Below are 18,389 nucleotides of genomic sequence, written 5' to 3'. Positions count from 1 at the left end.
TGTGTACAGCTAAAGGCAATGAAGTCTCACTGTGTTACATGCTGTCTATGGGGTAACACTTAGCGGATGAGAGGGTTTTAGTAACCACCTGTTACAGAAGTATGAAATATGTGCTTTACACTACTCTATATTGTCTTCAGGCTCTTTACCAACTCTGATCGTCTGAGTACCCTCAGCATTGGACCAATCATGTGTGAGTATGAGTTACAATTTGGTCTCAGGGCTGATGTCTGAACATAATGAACTATAATGAATTAATAACTGTGTTTTTTCTCTCTTTCTTATTTATCTTCAGGGGACAAGTCACCTGAGTGAGCTGGTAACAGTAATAATACAAACATATTCCATATTGTGATATTATTTTGTTTTTAAGACATATTTTGTTCATAAGACATAAGATAATTAAAAACTGGTGTTACATGGTATAATACATTGTATTATTAATTCTATTTCTCAATTCTAATAACTTTGTTATGGTTGGGTTATTAATAAGGTTATAATGAAAGTGAAGGTACCAATAATTTTCTTCTTCTCTGTGTGAATTACCACTACAGCCCTGATGTGACTGTATTTCATATAAATGACTAAGCCTATTTTTAAATGCATTGATTATTGTTTAGATCCAATGACAAATTGCTCATATTATGGTGTAAACTGTGCAACTGATATGTGTATGTGGGATAAAATAACCTTGTTTTTAAAAACTAAACTCTGTACCTTGATAATGGAATATGCAGTAGTTCACAAATAAAATTAAAAAATGGCAACCATGGCACATTACCGGACTGAAGGTTCTCAATTATTTGAAGGTTCACAATTATTTGATGCATTGACATTATATTTGGCGCAGCTACAGTGGCTGGAAGATCAATTATAATGACTTTGGTGATCCCCTGAATCTTCCTCTGGCGCCACCATGAGGTGGATTAACACTTGTGCATTAGTGTGAAATGTCTCAACAACTTTTGACATGAGGTCTCGTAATAACTAAGCAAAAGCTTGGGTGCTCATTTTGGGCTATGTCCGTTACTACTTGATATGTCAGATGCAGATTTCATACGCAATAAGCACAGAAGAAACCTTTTGCAAGAAAATGTATTGTATAAACTGGATTAGGTTGAAATGTTGTCTTATATATATAATAAAAAAAATATTTTTTTAGCGAGCCTCGAATCACAGTACGTATGTGATCTCAAAGGTCTTATAATGGCAGGCCATCTGGATGAAATGAGTGATTATATATTATAGAATATATATATATATTCTTTGCTTGTAAATTACTTCCAGAAATGTGGCCTCCTGCTTTTATTAGTTTAGTTATTTCTTGTGTGTAAGTCCTCTTTTTCTTGTTTTTCTTCTCCTGGCCTTGGTCTCAGATCCAAAATACAATGTTTGAATGTAACTAAATACATTTACCGAAGTATTGTACTTACGTACAATTTCGAGGTACTTTTTTTTTTACTTGGGTATGCTACTTTATACTTTTACTCCACTACATTTATTTTACATCTATAGTCACTAGTTACTTTCCAGATTCATTATAATACAAAATATAAATCAACTAATAAATTATGATATTGTTATAGATTAAGATACTCGGCAGTATAAAAAGTAGCAGAAATTAGCTCCACTTTTACTAGCTGCAACATTAAAGTGATGTACACATTAATGCATCTTTATTTATAATCCAGTGATAGAATATAATATTTCTAAATGAGCCATTCTACACAATGAGTACTTTAGTACTTTACGCATTTTTTATGCTAATACTTTTTTTTTTTACTTGATTGAGATTTAAAATGCAGAACCTTTACTTGTAACAAAGTATTTTACACTGTGGCATTGCTACTTAAAAAAACAAAATCTCAATACTTACCACCACTGCCAAATTGTGTGGTATTGGCCACCCCTGCTTCCACTTTCTACCACTAAGTACACTGCATTTGGGTGCAATGAATCCCAGCACAAAATATACCCTCTCATGTTTTATTTAAAATAGTACTAAACGGCTTTAAGGTAAATGAAGTGGTGATTAACCACTGCATTGTGTTTTTTAACCCTCCAGCTGAAGATCACAATACACGGCTCTGTTCTCTAGGACAGAGGTTCTCAATCTTTTTTCAGCCAAGGACCCATTACAAGATAGAGAACATACCAGGACCCCTTGGAATAATTTGACATAGCCCATTTTATTTTTGTACACTTCTATAGTCTTAGTTATGTTATGTGGAAGAACAACACAAGATAATGTATTACAAAGCTATTATGCATTAAACATATTTGCAGATTCTAAGAGTTATTTGTTATATTAGAAAGTGATCTATGAACTATTTTAGATTTAAAAATTAAAACATTATTCGTTAAATTATGAACCCTTTTTCATTAGCAAATATTCTCTTAACTATGAACTATATATAGTTGTGTGTGTATATATATATATATATATATATATATATATATATATATATATATATATATATATATATATATATATATATATATATATATAGTTGTGTGTATATATATATATATATATATATATATATATAGTTGACTCATAGTTAAGAGAATACGGTACTCATGGTGTATGCAGGGGGCGTTTTATTTCATATTTTGATTGACAGGCCTAACGCCCAATAGAATGACTCGCTGGCACAAAAGGGGTGGGGCGCCGAGTGACCAATGTTCCCACTCGGGTTTAGGGTTTAGAGTAGTTGGGGCTAATTTCCGCTCGGTGGTGGCCGTCTAGATTAAGTACCCCTCAACTTTTTTCAGCCGACAGCCGTCGTCATGTCCAACAACAATGCCAGCAACAACTTAATTACTGCTAAAAGGGCCGTGAACCAGCTCCGGTTAGAGGCCAGTATCCGGAGGATCAAGGTACGAACCCCTCAACACTGACACACAAACACGGAAGACTGAGCCAACCGACTGTTGAATGGCGGAGACACACTGTTGCTGAAATGACACAGAGTGGACTCTTACATCATAGGTTTAAAAAAATAAAGTGGTCATTAAAGTTACACACACACACATAAACTGGTTTCTAGTTGACTAAACCACAGCTACAAGCGAACAGTTTCTTCCGTGTTTTAACACCTGTCAGTTTTACGGCCTGTTTTGGGAACGCGTCACCACTTTAAAGTGTCAAAATATCGAGAGAAGTGACACGTTTATCAGAGTTAAACCTCTTGGTGTTAGTTATCTAAAAGAAACAGGTGAACATTATCTCTCAAAATGTTACATAGACACACACCCATCCGTGTATTAAGCCGTTGCTTGCAAATGGTATGCAAAAGAAAATGCCAGTTAGTCAATGTATGTAAATGAGAGAGTGGGTTGAGTAAGTTTGACAGCTGGCCAGCTGGAGCATTACAAATAGTGTACATGTGATGAGAGGCTGTTTGTTTCCTCTCCCACACGCCATCATCATATGTCTGGCTCTGCAGGTGTCCCAGGCTGCTGCTGAGCTGAGGAACTTCTGTCTCCAAAATGCCTCCAAGGACCCCCTCCTGGTCGGGGTCCCCTCCAGTGATAATCCCTTCAGACCCCCCAAGTCCTGTTCTCTGTTCTGAGGTAGGCCTGCTTTTTACTTCATTGAGGCTTCAGCTGGAGCGTTAAGCTGTACTATTAATTACACTAGGGAAGAATTGAATTACACCTTTACAATTAGTTTACACCATAGACTGTATAAAACTGGTTTACATTTAAACCAATCTACCAGATTCAGGCAGGCACTATAGAGCACCAAGAGCCACCAAGAAGTTGTAAAAACAAAAACTAAAAGATCGAATATTTCACATGACATGACTTTATTGAACTCAAAATTGATTTTTGATTGAATAATTCACTCACCTGCATACAAGTCTTGGGCTGCATGATTATTTTCATCATAGATTACATTACCTTACATATCATTTAGCTGATGCTTTTATCCAAAGCGACTTCCAAGTCCATTTAACCATGAAGGTACAGCAAGAATGAAGAACAAGTACATTAGCTTCAAATAAGACAAACTACAAAGCGCCACATGTAAGTGCAATTTTAAAATTATTCTGCAAATTATTTTCTAGATTAAACGATTAATTGTTTTGTCTATAAAATGTCAGGAGATAACAGAAAATGAGCATCACAGTTAACCAAGGTGATGTCTTTAGATTGCTTGTTTTGTCCAACCAACAGCCCACAACATATTAAATTTACAATTGTATAAAAGCAGAAATTCCTGATATTGGAGAAGCTGGAATAAGCAAATGTTTTTCATTTTTGCTTGGGAAAAGAAAATCAACAAAAGATTAATGATTATAAAAAAACAATTGCAGATATTTTTCTGTCAGTCCAATAATTGATTAATTGACTCATTGCATTCTGTATCAATCTGTTTTATTGTGCTCTACTATGCTTTCTTCTTGGATGCGTGTGAAGCCAAAAGCTAATTTCCACCTTTGTGGATAAGTTTGAATCGAAATCTAATCATATTTCAGTTAAAAAAGAAAGCTGAAACAAATCAATAAACAACGAGGCAATCAACAGAAATTAGGCTAGCTAGTGGGGGTACATTTATATCACCATAACCATGAACAAAGTGCAGTGAAAAATGTATCGAGACTCAATTTAAAGGGCAACTATTACATAGCATTAACATGTTTACATGCTTTAATGTTTAAAAAAACTTAATTTATCTCATAATAGAATATAGCAGCAATTTCTACAGTGAAAAATCGCAAATAAAGTTTTTTAAACCAAATACTACTAACATAAAATGTTTCAGGAGTAATGTGACCCAAATTGGGGAGAATTTAATGACACTGGCAGCCAAGGTGACAACTGAAGAAGCTAAATAAAATTCAGCCATCATTCATTTTAACTACACCTGTGCTTTTCATACTGTGTCAAAACATATCTCCAGAGAAAAAAGCCTATAACAGTTAGTTTTTTAATTGTTATTGAGTGTTTCCCAATTATCTCTCTGTCCACAGCAGAAAGAAAGGTGGAGGATTTCTGAATTTACCCGTCGAAGGCTTTCTTTTCTTCTACTTGATGTTGCTGTCGATCGACCAGCAGCTCCTCTTGGGATGATGCACCATGGGACTGATGGGTTCGGGGGAAGGAACTGCTCCACTAGTTTGCCAAATGTAATGCTTTTAACTCTCATCTGTTACATTAAAGCAGGGCCAAACTCTACATGTTAAAAAAAAAAATGTTATTGACACTAACTTGACTAATGATTAAGCCGGTCTTGGTTTACCTAGTACTTAACATGTCCAGTCTCAATTTCTTGACCTAATGGTGTCAGTCTCCAGTCAGTGAAATTCAACCCATGTGATTGGCTACTGAAAGTGCAACTTCCTCTTGTATTTTGTGGGGCAGGTCAAACATTAATTTAAACCAGGTGCTGTTCAAGAACCAGAACATGTTGTGTTAAATATATACACACAGTATTATATTGTGTGTCTTTAGAAAACACTGTGTATGTGGCCAACAAACATACTGGTAGCATTTGAACTAAATTGATTAGTGTCTTCAACGATTCATGTATTTATGGCAATGGTAAAGGTGTTCTACTACTATTATAAGGTACAGCAACATGGTACAAACCCTATCAGTGCAGGGCATGGGATTGTCCTTTCATCCAGCCTTTTTTCTGTATATATTTAACAGCCTGTTAAAGGGGCGCTATGCAGTTTTGGCTTTCTCGCTTTTTGCTCGCAGGTTTCTCTATAGAGCTCCCCCTACAGCTTCGGAATAGATATTTGGCAGCTCCTATGTTTACTTGTGTCTGACTCCTCGTTCGGTCAGTCTGCCGTTTCCTCTTTCTCTGCTCCTCCGACAATGCTTTCCTAGCTTTCTGCTTCTTTTTAGCCGGCTCAGCCATGACAATAGTTTGAAAAACTCTATTGCTACCTTGTTAGCCGGTTCCTGAATGGGCCTATGTGTGCAGTGCCGTGAAGCAATTCGTTACATCGCGAGACCTGATATAACGCTATACTTCCTGAGGCTGAGGCCGGCGGCTTGCCAGCCACAAGTTGCAAGGGTGGTTTTTCAGCTCACAGGCGCCAGGGGGGAGCAAGACGACCATCATTCAACACGAAAAAAGTCATATAACCATTACAATGACGCCGAAGCTGTTCAGTTAAGGTAAATCAAGCTAAAAAAAACTGCATAGTTCCCCTTTTAAGGTTGCTTTTGTTAGCCTATATGTTCCTGTCTTTATTTTAAATATAAAACACATCAAGGCCTTACACTGTTTGGTAGTGAAACCTGGTAAAACCTTTAATGTAAATCACTTTAAATACACAAACGGCCAAACAGCAAATGTTAATATATCTGTTCAAAACTTTCAAAATATTTTCTGTATTGAATGAATCATGCTGCAATGACTTTAATAATAATTTTCCACACTGGAATCATATTCCAATCAACCAAAACCTTTACTACAGTTAGCCTGTATCTTTCTTAACTTTGCTACTGTGGGCAACCTTTTAAAAATTAAACTACTTTTTCGGACACTGACTAATTGCTGTATGTGATTTTTGGATATCAATATTTTTAAAGTATCACTTTTGTTTTTTTTGTTTGTTTGTTTGGTCACCCGAATCTGCTCATAGTAAAGTGAACGTGGTGGTTGTTTTGTTGTCCGGTGGACTGCTGGACTACATTTGCCTGGTCAAATAATGACTATGGTGGACATCTGGCCACACTGTCATAAATGTACAGGATAACACTAGACAGGCAGTACCAACAACTCACTGTTAACTCCCAAGAATCACAGTGTATCAACGTCGAGGTTGTATGTTTCATATACAGACAGAGTCCTGGAAGATTTCTAAGACTGGTTTATTAATATTTGTGATATATTTTCAGGGGGAAAAGCAAAAATCCTGCTGTGTTTGCTCCACTTATGGTCTTGAAAACAAAATCCAATACCATGTTAAAATACATTTGATTTCAATGAAATTCAATTGATTTCACCATACGCTAACGTGATGTAGATTTTGGGACCTAAATCAGTTTCTACTCCATAGAGAAGATTTAAAAAAAAATAAATGCTGAGCTAAACCTGCTGAGCGTGTAAATCTGGGGATTATCAAGTTTACTCCTCCCATCATGGACATTTCTTTGAATGTGATTTACAACACCTTCACCTCCTTATAATATAAAAAAAGTAGTTAATACTTTCAAACAGTGTGCACAAGTTGAAGTTTGGTAGGAAGCAGTTGAACTGAATCATTTCAGATCCTGAAGCTTCCATCCAGCCCTTTGTTTGTGGTAATTAGCAGAAGTGCCATCAGCTGGAAATAAAAATGGCAGCATCTGTCTAAGGAAGGTTTACTTTTCTGCTCAGGTAAGGCACTACATAAACATGTATACTGATCCATTGTTACTACAGTTATATATTTGTCCTTTAAGTATGTGTACATATTGTCTTGATCCTGTTTTGGTGCATACCAGTTACAATTACATGTGAGTAAAATGTCCCCTTGTTGCCAATATGTGACTATGGCATCCAGATGGCTTCCAGGTTTAGCCAGAAGAGACTTGGAAAACGCTCAGAGTCCTCAGGTAATACTGTCACCTTTTACCTGAAATATAGAAACATGAGCCAAAAGCTTTAAACCATGCTGGATAAACAATCCAATCCACACCACCACCTACATGTCCGCCTGCTTCTCTTGTCTATCAAAGACTCCTTTCTGCTGAGGGATCCTAGCCCCAGCCCTCTGAATGAGCTCTCCCACAGCGCCTCCTGGTGGGCCGACAGAGAGGAGCACAGAGAACAAGGAGACTCCCTCAGAGTGGGTCAAAACGAAGTGAATGAAATGGATGAATGCTTTTAATTCTGGGGGGGTGGAACTAAACCTCTACTTTGTAGGAACAACTAAAGGAGATGGATGAGCACGTGGCCAGGCTTCAGGACATGCTGAGATATGAACGGGCCAAAGTAAGTTGCATGTGTGACAGACCAAGTGCAATATGTTACTATCTGAATACACTATTCCCCTTCCTCAAAATCATATCTACCCTCTCGTCAGTGCACTCGTCTGCAGCTGCGGTGTAACCAGCAGGAGGTGGAGATGAGGCGTCGAGAGCAGCACACCAACAGACTGAAGGAGCGGGTGTCTCAGCTGACTGACCGACACAATATCAAAGGACCCTGTGAGACTCACTCAGTCCTGTTACAGTTACATTGACAGAATATTTTACCCACAGATGTTTGCTTATATATAGCATGTTTACTGAAACCACGCAAATATTTACTATCTTGCATTTTTCTATCCAGCCATAGAGGTGTTGAACCTTAAGCCTGGAGGTCGAGACAAAAGAGAACAGCCAATCAAATCATTCAGGTCTACTGCAAAGTAAGTTGTTATTGTCATCACTTTTTGATTACAGCCTTTAAATGCATTCGCCACCTCCCCTTTCTTATCCTCACTTGCTCTCTCCACCTTGTAGACGAGAAGAGGAAACACTGCGTCTGATGTTGGAGCGCAGAGAAGCAGAGCTCAGGGAGGCGATGAAGCTGCGCCACAGCATCGCCACTTTACTTCATGCACTCAGAGTCGACATGGAGCATGTGAGTAAAAGTAGAGAGCTCTTTGACTAAGGCCGGTGTTGATCAATAAATAGCATTGGTCATTGAGCCCAAGCGACATTCATTAAATATTAAGTGAACCTAAAGTATTAACAACAACCTCACTACATGGTCTATGTAGCTGTCCCGGAGCTTTCTATTGTTTCCAAATGGTCTTCCTCAGCAGATGTTGCTGCTGCAGAGTTGGTTAAGGAGTTAAAGCAGAGTTTGCCTAATAAAAGGTCCATTTTAGTAGCTGTTCTGGATTTCATTCCTTGAACTTTTAAGCCACCATGGCTGAGACGTCCTTAAAGTGTAGAGAAAAAAAATGGAAACTCCACCTGCTGAGGAAGATTGTGTAAAGCCGTCAAAACGGCTACTAAAGTTACGTGTGTTATTGTTTTCTCAAGTACTGTTTCTAAGGTGAAGAGTTAACTTTCAATCTTTAAGTTATAGTGCTGAATCCAAAATTAAGCATTCAACATAACAAATAAGCCTAACCTTTTTTTTGAAGACCCTGTCAGACGGTGCGGATGTTCAGGATGAGGCCCAAGCTGAAGACAACAGGCTTGATCAAGCTGAGGTAGCGCTTGGTGACCATGTAACAGGAGGTGTGGTTCAGTGTTGGAGACAGGTGCAGAGGAGACTGGGTGGTGGCCCATCTGAAGGTAAACACCCAGGTTAACCAATATTTAAAGTGCTGCTTTGATGAGTTGTGCCTTTTTGAGAAGACTATATCAAGAATTGGATATTTGTCTTCAGCTTTAATTTTGTTTTTGCTAAACCAATGATCGAGAAACACTCGTGTAAAAGAATACAATATGTTGTCTTTGTTGACTGTAGGCCACACTGGTGTTGATACTGACCATGACAAGCTCCTGGCTCAACTAGAAACTGAACTGAAAGAGAGTCAACAGCTAGTCAGATTACAACAGCAGCTGCTGCAGGTATGATTGTCCATCTCAGACACACACTTTTGCTAGTGTCAGACTTAGTAATACTACTTTCTGTCTGCAGGACAGCTTTGCTTCGCCTGTGCCCTGTGAACTGGCTGATTCCTACTTTTTGGAAGAGTGGGAACGTCTTCAGATGCGCTGGGTGGAGCTTGATCATCAGAGGCGGACTTTTAAAAAAGAGAGGCAGTCCTTCACCGATGCTGCAATCCGACTTAGCCATGAGGTGGGAAGAAAATGAGACAGGGACTATTATTGTTTTGAAAATTTGCCTCAAAGGGCTTTAAATCCGTACGGTGTACGACACCCTCTGTCCTTTAAACCCTTGATTCGGCATGTCAATGGAACAAACGTCAGGAAGAGCAAACAGATGAGAGATCCCTCTCCCTCTTTTTGTGCATTTACAGTAGTTTCCTCATACACTGCATGCTGGCTTAAAAGGCTGCTTCTTACTCTGTAACTTGTATCTTTTGTGTACAGCGCCGTGATTTTGAGCAACAGAAGGCCTCTGTCCTGAAGCAGCAGTATCTGCTGGACTCCCCTCTGTCTGGTAAAGGAGCACCAAGCCACAACAGGAGAGAGAGCACTGGACTCGGTGAGTATGCAGTTAAATTAAAGAGTGGAGTGATGGGAGACTGATGTTTTAATGTGGTGAAATAAATTTACTTCAAAAGTCCTAACACATTATGTGTACGTGACTGCAGATTTTTCAAGTTTGGGGCCCACCGGCATATCTTGCTGTCTTCCCATTACACCATCTTCAACCAAGTCGGGGACAGCCGCTGTTTCTGGATCACATCAGAGAAGAGTCAGAGTTCAAACCCCCAGCACTCCTGAGCTCTACTCCGCCCTCAATCTGTCATACAACTGCAGGTTAGTCAAATCATGCTTTCATAGCGATAGCAGTGTACATAAAGAGAGAAAAATGAATCGTGGAAAAAACAGCTTTACCTGTGGTCAAAAGCATTCACTGCAATCTCAGTGCTTTGGATGAGTTACGTCTGACAATGTGTGTTGCTGATGCAGAATAAACAAATACAGCTAATGTATTTTCTCCCTTTTTTTTAAATGACATTCTCTACACACAGCTAATCAGGCCCAAATGATACTGTAAACATGTTTTCTATTACTGCTATTACTCATTCCTCTCTTTTCTCTCAAAACCAGAGAGTTTGATGGCCAGTCAGAGACATGGGAAGGCCGAGCAGACACACGACAAGCTCCACACTTAGACTGGTCATTTGAACACAATTTTGATGATAGGTGGTGATAAAAAAAAAAAAAAATGCTGTACCTTACTATTTTCACTTTTTAAAATAATCAATAAAGGCTTATTTTATTTTTTCCTAGTGTTATTTCCTTCCACAGTGCTGTTTGAAAAAAAATGTAAATTGATTTTTCACCATACCTAGAAATTGGCATGGTTTTATTTCAGTTGGCCTAATAGCTGGTTGAGAGATGATCTTATGGAAAGTACTCCATGCCAATCTCTAGGTATGGTGAAGGGTATGTGATGATGTGGGGCTATTTTAATTCCAAAGGCCAAGGGAACTTTATCAGGAGGCATAGTATCCTGGATCCATGAAATAACTGGCCTTTAAAAATAAAAAGCTGCCTGCCTCTATGGGAATTTAACATAGGGATGTACTTACTTATGCCCCCTGTATTTTAAGGAAGAACATTTATTTATTTGCGACACATTAAAGTCCTTAAAGGTTGGATTTTTCCTAATTTTTTTTATGAAGGCATTAAGCTCAATTTCCAAAAAAATGCTTTTTTATTCCTCTTTTTAGTCAACTTTAGCATGGGTTCATAAACTTATGAGCACCACTGTATTTAGATATTTCCTTTGTCTCCCATCTGTACAGGGATTAGTGAAAGTAGTAGCTGTATTCAACAGGAAAGGTTGCTGCTTCAAATCTTTTACCAGCACCTAAAGGTCAGTCAGTCAATATTGTTACTGCTACATGAATTATAATACATTTTACCCCTAAATAGACCATATTCCAAACTATTCTTATGTTGGTATTAATAGTATCTTAGTAAAATCGGAAAAACATGCTTTTTCAATTATTATGAGACTTAAATATTAGAAACAAAACCTGAAAAATAAAAACTAATGGGCTTCTTGGTGTGCAAACTGGGCATGAAACTCATGCCATGAGTGGATATATAGTGGCATCACTCCGCTTGTTTGATGACCTGCACGTGCGGTGCGTGAGCTCATGTGATTGGCTGCTCGCACGGTGGGGCGTTTTTTCCTTTCACCTCTTGTGCTCAATTAACAATTACCAACTTCAAAACGTTGTTACGCGTGCCTGGCGCCGGTGTGTCTGCTGTCCTTTACATCGTTATTACAAAGTCAACAACTCCCATCATCTCACTGAAAGGGAGTTTTGCAGGCAAGACGTTTGGCCAAGAAGGAGCTATAACGAACGGCATGGTTTGGGGACTTTTCCATCACATTCCGCGCTTCATGGAGTCTGACAGCAAACGTTTCCAGCCCTGGAGAGACTACATGGGACTGTCGGACACAATCAGAGAGATCCTGGGCCGGCACAGGGTCAATGAGTCCGCACTTCCAGCCTCTAAAGCTCCGCACTCACAATCTGATGACCTGATGTCTGTGCGCATAAGGCCAAACACAGTTTGCAACCACGGGGCAGACTGTGCGCCAGATCTCTCCGGTATATCTACTCTGCCAGGCTCTTTGACTCATCAACGCCCACCTGATGCTTTGTGGTATACTACCGACCCGTTTCGCGCCGATACTTCAGACGCAGTGGATTTGAAGCTAGTTTCAAGACCGATGGGCTCCCGGGGACCTAAAGAACGCAAGAAAACCACTCGTTTCAAAAGCCCCGATCCTCCGTTGTTACCGGCGTCACCTGAACGCATGTTCTGCAGTTTCTGCAAGCACAACGGGGAGTCCGATTTGGTTTGCGGATCCCACTGGCTAAAGAACCAGGCCGGAGATGTTTTGTGCCCCTATCTGCGGCAGTATGTGTGTCCTCTGTGCGGAGCCACAGGGGCCAAAGCGCATACTAAGCGCTTCTGCCCCAAAGTGGACAGCGCGTACAGCTCCGTGTACGCCAAGTGCAGACGCTGAACCAACAGATGGTATAGGTAGCAATAAGGTTGAATCCTTTATTATTGGAGTGTGGATTTGTTTATTAGCACGTGTGTGGTTTTCATTTGCATGCTTTGGCACGTTTGCCGTGTAGCCTTTTACAGGCTAATGCTGATTGGAGTTATTTTCCAGCTGGTCTTTTTGTCAGCCTAACCTTCTGTAACCGCGTCCGTCTGGATTTTGTATCATCATCATCATCATCATCATCGTTCAATAACGACTGCCAGATATTATGTTTGGGAGGAGAACCAAATACCTATTTCAAACGGACTGTATTGTTTTACATTTTTAAAACGTGGTCACCTAATGTCCAGTTTCATACTGTTCATGCATTGAAGGATTATAAATGTCAAACCTTTATAAGACTACAGTCATCAGTCCTAACGTGTAAACACCTTATGACCATGTCAGCATTTTAAATTTTTTAAAATATGAGTGACTTGTTCTTGTTCTGATGTGTAAATATCTGTTCTTGAGGCATGTTTTTATTTTGAATATTGTATTTGAGGCTCTTCTAAAATGCCATTTCAGCTCTTCTTACTTTGTTAAAAGAAATTGAATTTCTGTGTGAAATAATTGTATGCCAGAAGTTATAAATATGTAAATTCCCAACATTGGTGTGTGTGTTTGTCATCATCTCTCTCTATTCTTTAAAATAATGTAATAGAATATGAAGCTAGCCATATAGGGCAGAGCTCTGGATGTATTACTAATGATGGAATAATTACACAATATTTAAGATTACTGACGTAATAAACACCCTGCTTTATTTGGGGAGAACAAGAACTGAGCTATATAACTGAACATTCCAGCTGTCAATAGTACAAGAGTAAAAAAACGTTGTATAGTAACATTTAAAAGTGCCTTCATTACCCACAAACCATTAGGGCAACCATAAGCTCAGGATGGCAGGGACTTGAAACGAATCCTCAACGGATGGAGCTCCTGGAAGCTTTACTGCCACGGCGCAGGTTCTCCAGCTCTCTATGAGTGGCCATGACCTTACGACTGGAAGAAAGCAACCAGAGGAACAAAATGCTGATTATCGCCTTTAATCATTTATTAACTTTCTTTACCAGATTTGCTTTTGACAAGTAGAACAAATTAAGGTTGAAAGCAGGTTGAAGATGTTGTTCCTGTATTTATTGCTATTAGCCCCTCAGCTCAACCAAATGTTTCCTCATACAGATCTGTATTTTTTTGTTTTAAATGTGCTCTATTGTGGGCAAGTTTGTATTTAGGCTACTACTAATGGTGCATCAGTTTGATTTGCTGCCCAGAGTTTCCCTCAGTACACCATCCACCCACGTTAAAGTAGTGATGTTAGACTCGCGGACGAATCATTCTTTTTGAACCACTCGAATAACTCGATTCGCAAGTGAGAGTGAATCCAAAATCCTGCTTCTGTATGGTGTATGCGCAGTTGTGCATAATAGCCAGGTTAACTCAATCCCAACGTCCATACTCGGTGTGGTGCATTGTACCAATTCGTAAAACTCGCGTCTGCCCTGTCTGCTGGTCGCCTGTGGGCGTGGGATATATTATCCATTACAATTATCATCAAATCATCCAAGTTTTTACCAAGTCTCACTTTGGCATTTCCTTGGTTGTTCACACAGTGTACACACAGTATATCCATATATCTTTATCTTTATCTATATATAGTACCAGTCAAAAGTTTGGACACGCTGGGCGCCCGGATAGCTCAGTTGGTAGAGCGGGCGCCCATATAAAGGTTTACTCCTCGACGCAGCGGCCGCGGGTTTGACTCCGACCCGCGGCCCTTTGCTGCATGTCATTCCCCCCCCTCTCTCCCCTTTCATGTCTTCAGCTGTCCTGTCAAATAAAGGCCTAAAATGCCCAAAAAAATAATCTAAAAAATAAAAAGTTTGGACACATTGACTTGTATAGGAAAATGTGTCCAAACTTTTGACTGGTACTGTATATTGGACAGAATAGAAAAATAAGCATTTACTAACTTTAGAGAGGAGAGTTCTCTGATGAGTCCACAGATCAGGTCTGTAGCATCTTCGTGACAGTCTGCAGAACCAAGATCTTCCTCCTTCTCCATCACCTCACTGGATGGAGAGAAAGTAAAAAAGTTGGATGGATATAAAAAAGTGCCGTATAAGCTTGTAGCAAATCTTCATTTTCTGTTGTTTTTTTTCATTTTACAAGAGTACGAATCTGAATTCCCTGCATGTTAATCAGATTTTTTGTTACAATGTAATCTGTCCTTGTTAACAATCTCTGAGGTCAAAGGAGCTTACTTCAATTCCATTAGTAAGTTGTTTGTCTAGGTGGAAGAAGACACCACTGGGTTTCCCACGCCTCTAATGAGCTAAACCCTGAGCTTGTTTACACTGGATGTTTATCAGGAGAGCTAGTCTGCGAAGGGTCACTTGCTTCCCCAACCTTCCCTTTTTTTCTCCCCACTGTCACGGTTCTTGTGGGATTTAACCCCCTTCACTGCTTCCTTACGTCAGAACGATGGTGTTCAGCTGCGAGTCTGACACGTAATCCAAGTACCCAGATCCAAACGGGTCAGCGGTGTCCCTGGTCTGAGGGGCCTCAGGTTTATCATCACAATCCCCCTGTGTGCAAAAAACAAAAACAAATCAACCATTTCTGTATAGTTAGAAGGTAAAAGCGTAATAAATAACATTCAGTATATCAATTTGGTGATTTTCATGTAAGATAATTTTTTTGGCCATTTTAGGCCTTTATTTATATAGGACAGCTGAAGTCATGAAAGGGGAGAGAGGGGGGGAATGACATGCAGCAAAGGGCCGCAGTCAGAGTTGAACCTGCGGCCACTGCGTCAAGGAGTAAACCTCTATATATGGGCGCCCGCTAATATTGGGTATTTTCTGTTGCTACTGCATTAACCATAAACACTACACAATTATGCGATGTGGCAAAGGGATGACCATATGCACAACACTGGAAAAACTATTTGCATAACAAACAAGGACTCTTGAATAACACCTCTGACGGTCTCAATAAACATTATGAGCTTCATTAAACTGGTATTTTGTAAGTTTGTCCCTCCACTCACGCTGTCTTTCCTCTCTGAGCCACTGGGTGTCACTGCAGCCTCGCAGAGCTCCACAGCGTTGAATTCCGCTGACCGGGTGTCTGTGGTTGAAGTGTCTGCTTTAGGTCCGTCACTGTCCCCAGCATCAGCTTCCTTCTTCTCGTCTTTTGCCCTGGTTGCACTATTCACTTGAAGAAGGGCAGCCTTGATTGCATCCCGGTTCTCAGTCTCCTCATTTTGAGTTGGATTAGAGTCAAAAGTGAAGGCAGGACTTTGGTCTACTAGTGCTGACCCATCTTCCCCATCTTTAATTTGTTCCTGAGGTTTTTCAGCCACAATCTCAGCTGTGCGTCCCTCAAGTTCCTGCTGCTCCTGATTCCCCAAAAGCTCCTCCTCTGCAGGTGGGTCTGACTTTGTGTCACCAGTTTGCTCTGGATCAGGCACTATGCCTCCTTCAACCTCACAACTCTTTCCCTTCGAGCAGCCCGGATCACACACAGTGCCGGTCTCATCTGAGATAGGGACAGCAATGTGGACTTCAGTTTCTGCCCTGTGTTAACAAACAATGTTATCATCAAGTGGGCAGTAATGAATCACATTTACACCTGTTATTGTAATAAGTACTGTATATTTGGTTTGGAGTGTGTTTTTCAGTGATTTCACTAAAATCTTTAGTACAACAGTGTATATGACCTGAAATGTTTCCAATAGAGTACACATATTATTGACAGATGTTAATCCAACTTGAGTGGCAAATGACACTACTCTTTCCAACACTGGTAGTTGTCATTATGTACAAATTACAAATGTAAGAATATTTAACATGCAGTTTGGGTTCCTCACTACATTATTCTGACCTGTCATCCTCTCCACAGTGACTGGACTGAAGTTTTATCTCTGCCTCGCTCTGCTCTGTGACACTGCCTACTGGGATGGATACTGAGTATGATAACGGGGTTGAAGATACAATCTTTTCCTGAGCCACAAGGTCAGCTGTGTCATTACAAATCTGCTTCTCAGCTCTCTCCGGTCCATTCTGCCCGTTCTCACGTTTTTGTGTCTGTAAAAAGTGACTCCGCTCCCTCTCTGTCAGACCACACATACCCATCCTTCGCTTCTTTTTGGCCGGTAAGCCCACTGCTGCGTCCTTTGTGATTTCCTTGACATCGGCCATGTACACATTGCTGGGTTCTTCTCGGCTGGTTTCTTGATTTTTCTCCAAATTACATTGAGAGTTATCCTCTGCAACCAGCTGCTCCTCCAAAGCACTTCCATCACCTTCTTCAGAGATTGGCAAGAAGACCTCAAGTTGATCAGTGCATGTTTGAGATGGTGATCTGCTACATTCCTCTGCAGTCATTTCATCCTTGCCCTTTCCACTCTTGGTGGCATCATTATCAGCATGTACGCTTAAGCCCTCCGGCTGAGAATCATTGTTGGGATTGGTGACTGTAGTCCCTTCTTGCTCTTCAAAAGCTTTACCTGTCCCATTCAAGTAAACATCTGTTGCTTCTGTATGTTTTTTGTGTGTGTCAGGATCTTGTTTGGTGAGACAGGACTGTTCTGCTGCCTCATGCTGTTGAGTTGAAATCATAATAGATTCCTGCAGAGGGGGCTGGTGGCACTGAAGCAGAGCAGCATCCACTGCTGTATTATCTCCTTCAGTGTTCTGAAATAAAAAAAAAAATAGAATGAGTTGTGAACAAATCTGGCTTGATAAGATGTACATGTAGGTTCTATTTCAAATTACCTAAATTACCTGAGGATGGAGAGCAGCCTTAACATCCTCAGTCTCTGAGATTTCATCACTTGGACATTCCCTTTTCCTTGACCTGAGTGACCGAGTCTGAGGTGGAGCTAAGCTGACTTAACACATAAGGACCATTTCAATTAAAAGTATCACTGTAGCTGATAACACTTAAAGGAGTGTGTCTTAATGATAAAGTCAAGCTGTATAACAAGCAGAATTTGCTAAGAAAGTGTTTATCATTTAGTTTTAAAATGTAGGTCTTTAAAAAAAAAAAATAATAATCATATATGGTTTCTGTTCAACAGTAGCACACCAAAATTAGCCAATGTTGTGGGATAATAGCATCTCCTTTACCACTGCTGTTGACCTTTGCTTTATATTTGGCCATCTCCTCTTCCTAAAAAAAATAAATAAGTGAACTCAATACAGACATAACAACATAACGTTAGTAGCAAAAAATATTGCCTATAATTACCATAAACAATTTCCAGTGTTACGGTTATATCCTTATGGTTAGCTTTAGCTTATAACGTTAGCCAACTAACAATTAATGTTAATGTAGGCAGCTAGCGAACATCAACACTGACTGAATAAAGAAAGTTGAAGATATGCCTTGGATAAAGTTACTAAGTGTACTTGCTAAGGTTCAAATAAACATTTTTTTGCTGATTAAGTTAAATCCCTGTAGGTAGACAGTGACAAAATGTCGCGGAATATTTTTTCCCACCTGAACCATGGATGTATTAAGAGAACGGACCTGAACCCATTGACATATATAAAAGCCTGAACCGTGCGTGGACTTGACGTCGGTGTTTTACGTTAGTAATGGGTGTGTTTTCGTCTGGACGTAAAGCGCGATGTGCGTTGCCACTGGAGACGCAATGTAGGAAGTAAATTCCACATACGTTCCCCTCTTAGGATGGCGAAGGCATAAAAAACTCGCGACC

General features: G+C 39.8%; 4 protein-coding genes and 1 long non-coding RNA gene across 12 annotated transcripts; 4 read left to right on the top strand and 1 right to left on the bottom strand.

Moving 5' to 3' along the window:
- Positions 1-140: 140 nt before the first annotated feature.
- On the top strand, positions 141-780 carry LOC118494956. Its single transcript, XR_004897169.1, has 2 exons — positions 141-193; positions 296-780. It is a non-coding gene; the product is annotated as an uncharacterized LOC118494956 (long non-coding RNA).
- A 1,870-nt stretch (positions 781-2,650) lies between these two features.
- Positions 2,651-5,201, top strand: si:ch211-286b5.5 (uncharacterized protein LOC100003596 homolog). Of its 2 annotated transcripts, none has more exons than XM_031288833.2 (3): positions 2,651-2,880; positions 3,450-3,576; positions 4,983-5,201. In XM_031288833.2, the coding sequence occupies exons 1-2, from the start codon at positions 2,791-2,793 to the stop codon at positions 3,573-3,575; spliced, it is 216 nt and encodes a 71-aa protein (XP_031144693.1). In that variant the 5' UTR covers positions 2,651-2,790; the 3' UTR covers position 3,576; positions 4,983-5,201. The 2 variants fall into 2 exon arrangements, with proteins under 2 accessions (XP_031144693.1, XP_031144692.1); XM_031288832.2 differs by having other exon boundaries at positions 4,980-5,201.
- A 2,010-nt stretch (positions 5,202-7,211) lies between these two features.
- On the top strand, positions 7,212-10,870 carry si:ch211-286b5.4 (afadin- and alpha-actinin-binding protein B). Of its 2 annotated transcripts, none has more exons than XM_036000814.1 (13): positions 7,212-7,345; positions 7,512-7,563; positions 7,687-7,796; positions 7,874-7,942; positions 8,034-8,157; positions 8,282-8,360; positions 8,455-8,575; positions 9,087-9,240; positions 9,416-9,519; positions 9,590-9,751; positions 10,006-10,120; positions 10,230-10,398; positions 10,693-10,870. In XM_036000814.1, the coding sequence occupies exons 2-13, from the start codon at positions 7,512-7,514 to the stop codon at positions 10,793-10,795; spliced, it is 1,362 nt and encodes a 453-aa protein (XP_035856707.1). In that variant the 5' UTR covers positions 7,212-7,345; the 3' UTR covers positions 10,796-10,870. The 2 variants fall into 2 exon arrangements, with proteins under 2 accessions (XP_035856707.1, XP_035856708.1); XM_036000815.1 differs by having other exon boundaries at positions 10,230-10,394; positions 10,693-10,798.
- Positions 10,871-11,811: 941 nt separating this feature from the next.
- nanos3 (nanos homolog 3) lies at positions 11,812-13,263 on the top strand. The gene has a single exon (XM_031288831.2). The coding sequence runs from the start codon at positions 11,966-11,968 to the stop codon at positions 12,632-12,634; it is 669 nt and encodes a 222-aa protein (XP_031144691.1). The 5' UTR covers positions 11,812-11,965; the 3' UTR covers positions 12,635-13,263.
- A 126-nt stretch (positions 13,264-13,389) lies between these two features.
- On the bottom strand, positions 13,390-18,326 carry LOC116042579. Of its 6 annotated transcripts, none has more exons than XM_036000810.1 (8): positions 18,100-18,326; positions 17,797-17,841; positions 17,452-17,558; positions 16,550-17,361; positions 15,714-16,242; positions 15,137-15,249; positions 14,635-14,733; positions 13,390-13,663 (listed from the first exon to the last, which is right to left on the bottom strand). In XM_036000810.1, exons 1-8 carry the CDS (start codon positions 18,176-18,178, stop codon positions 13,585-13,587), a joined length of 1,863 nt encoding a protein of 620 aa, XP_035856703.1. In that variant the 5' UTR covers positions 18,179-18,326; the 3' UTR covers positions 13,390-13,584. The 6 variants fall into 6 exon arrangements, with proteins under 6 accessions (XP_035856703.1, XP_031144680.1, XP_031144677.1 ...); XM_031288820.2 differs by having other exon boundaries at positions 17,797-17,839; positions 18,226-18,326; XM_031288817.1 differs by having other exon boundaries at positions 17,797-17,839; positions 18,170-18,193.
- Between the last annotated feature and the right edge of the window lie 63 nt (positions 18,327-18,389).

Source organism: Sander lucioperca, chromosome 4, assembly GCF_008315115.2.
Source record: "Sander lucioperca isolate FBNREF2018 chromosome 4, SLUC_FBN_1.2, whole genome shotgun sequence".
NCBI lineage: Eukaryota > Metazoa > Chordata > Actinopteri > Perciformes > Percidae > Sander > Sander lucioperca.
The sequence above is the reverse complement of the archived record's forward strand: the minus strand, read 5'-3'. Positions and strand labels throughout refer to the sequence as shown.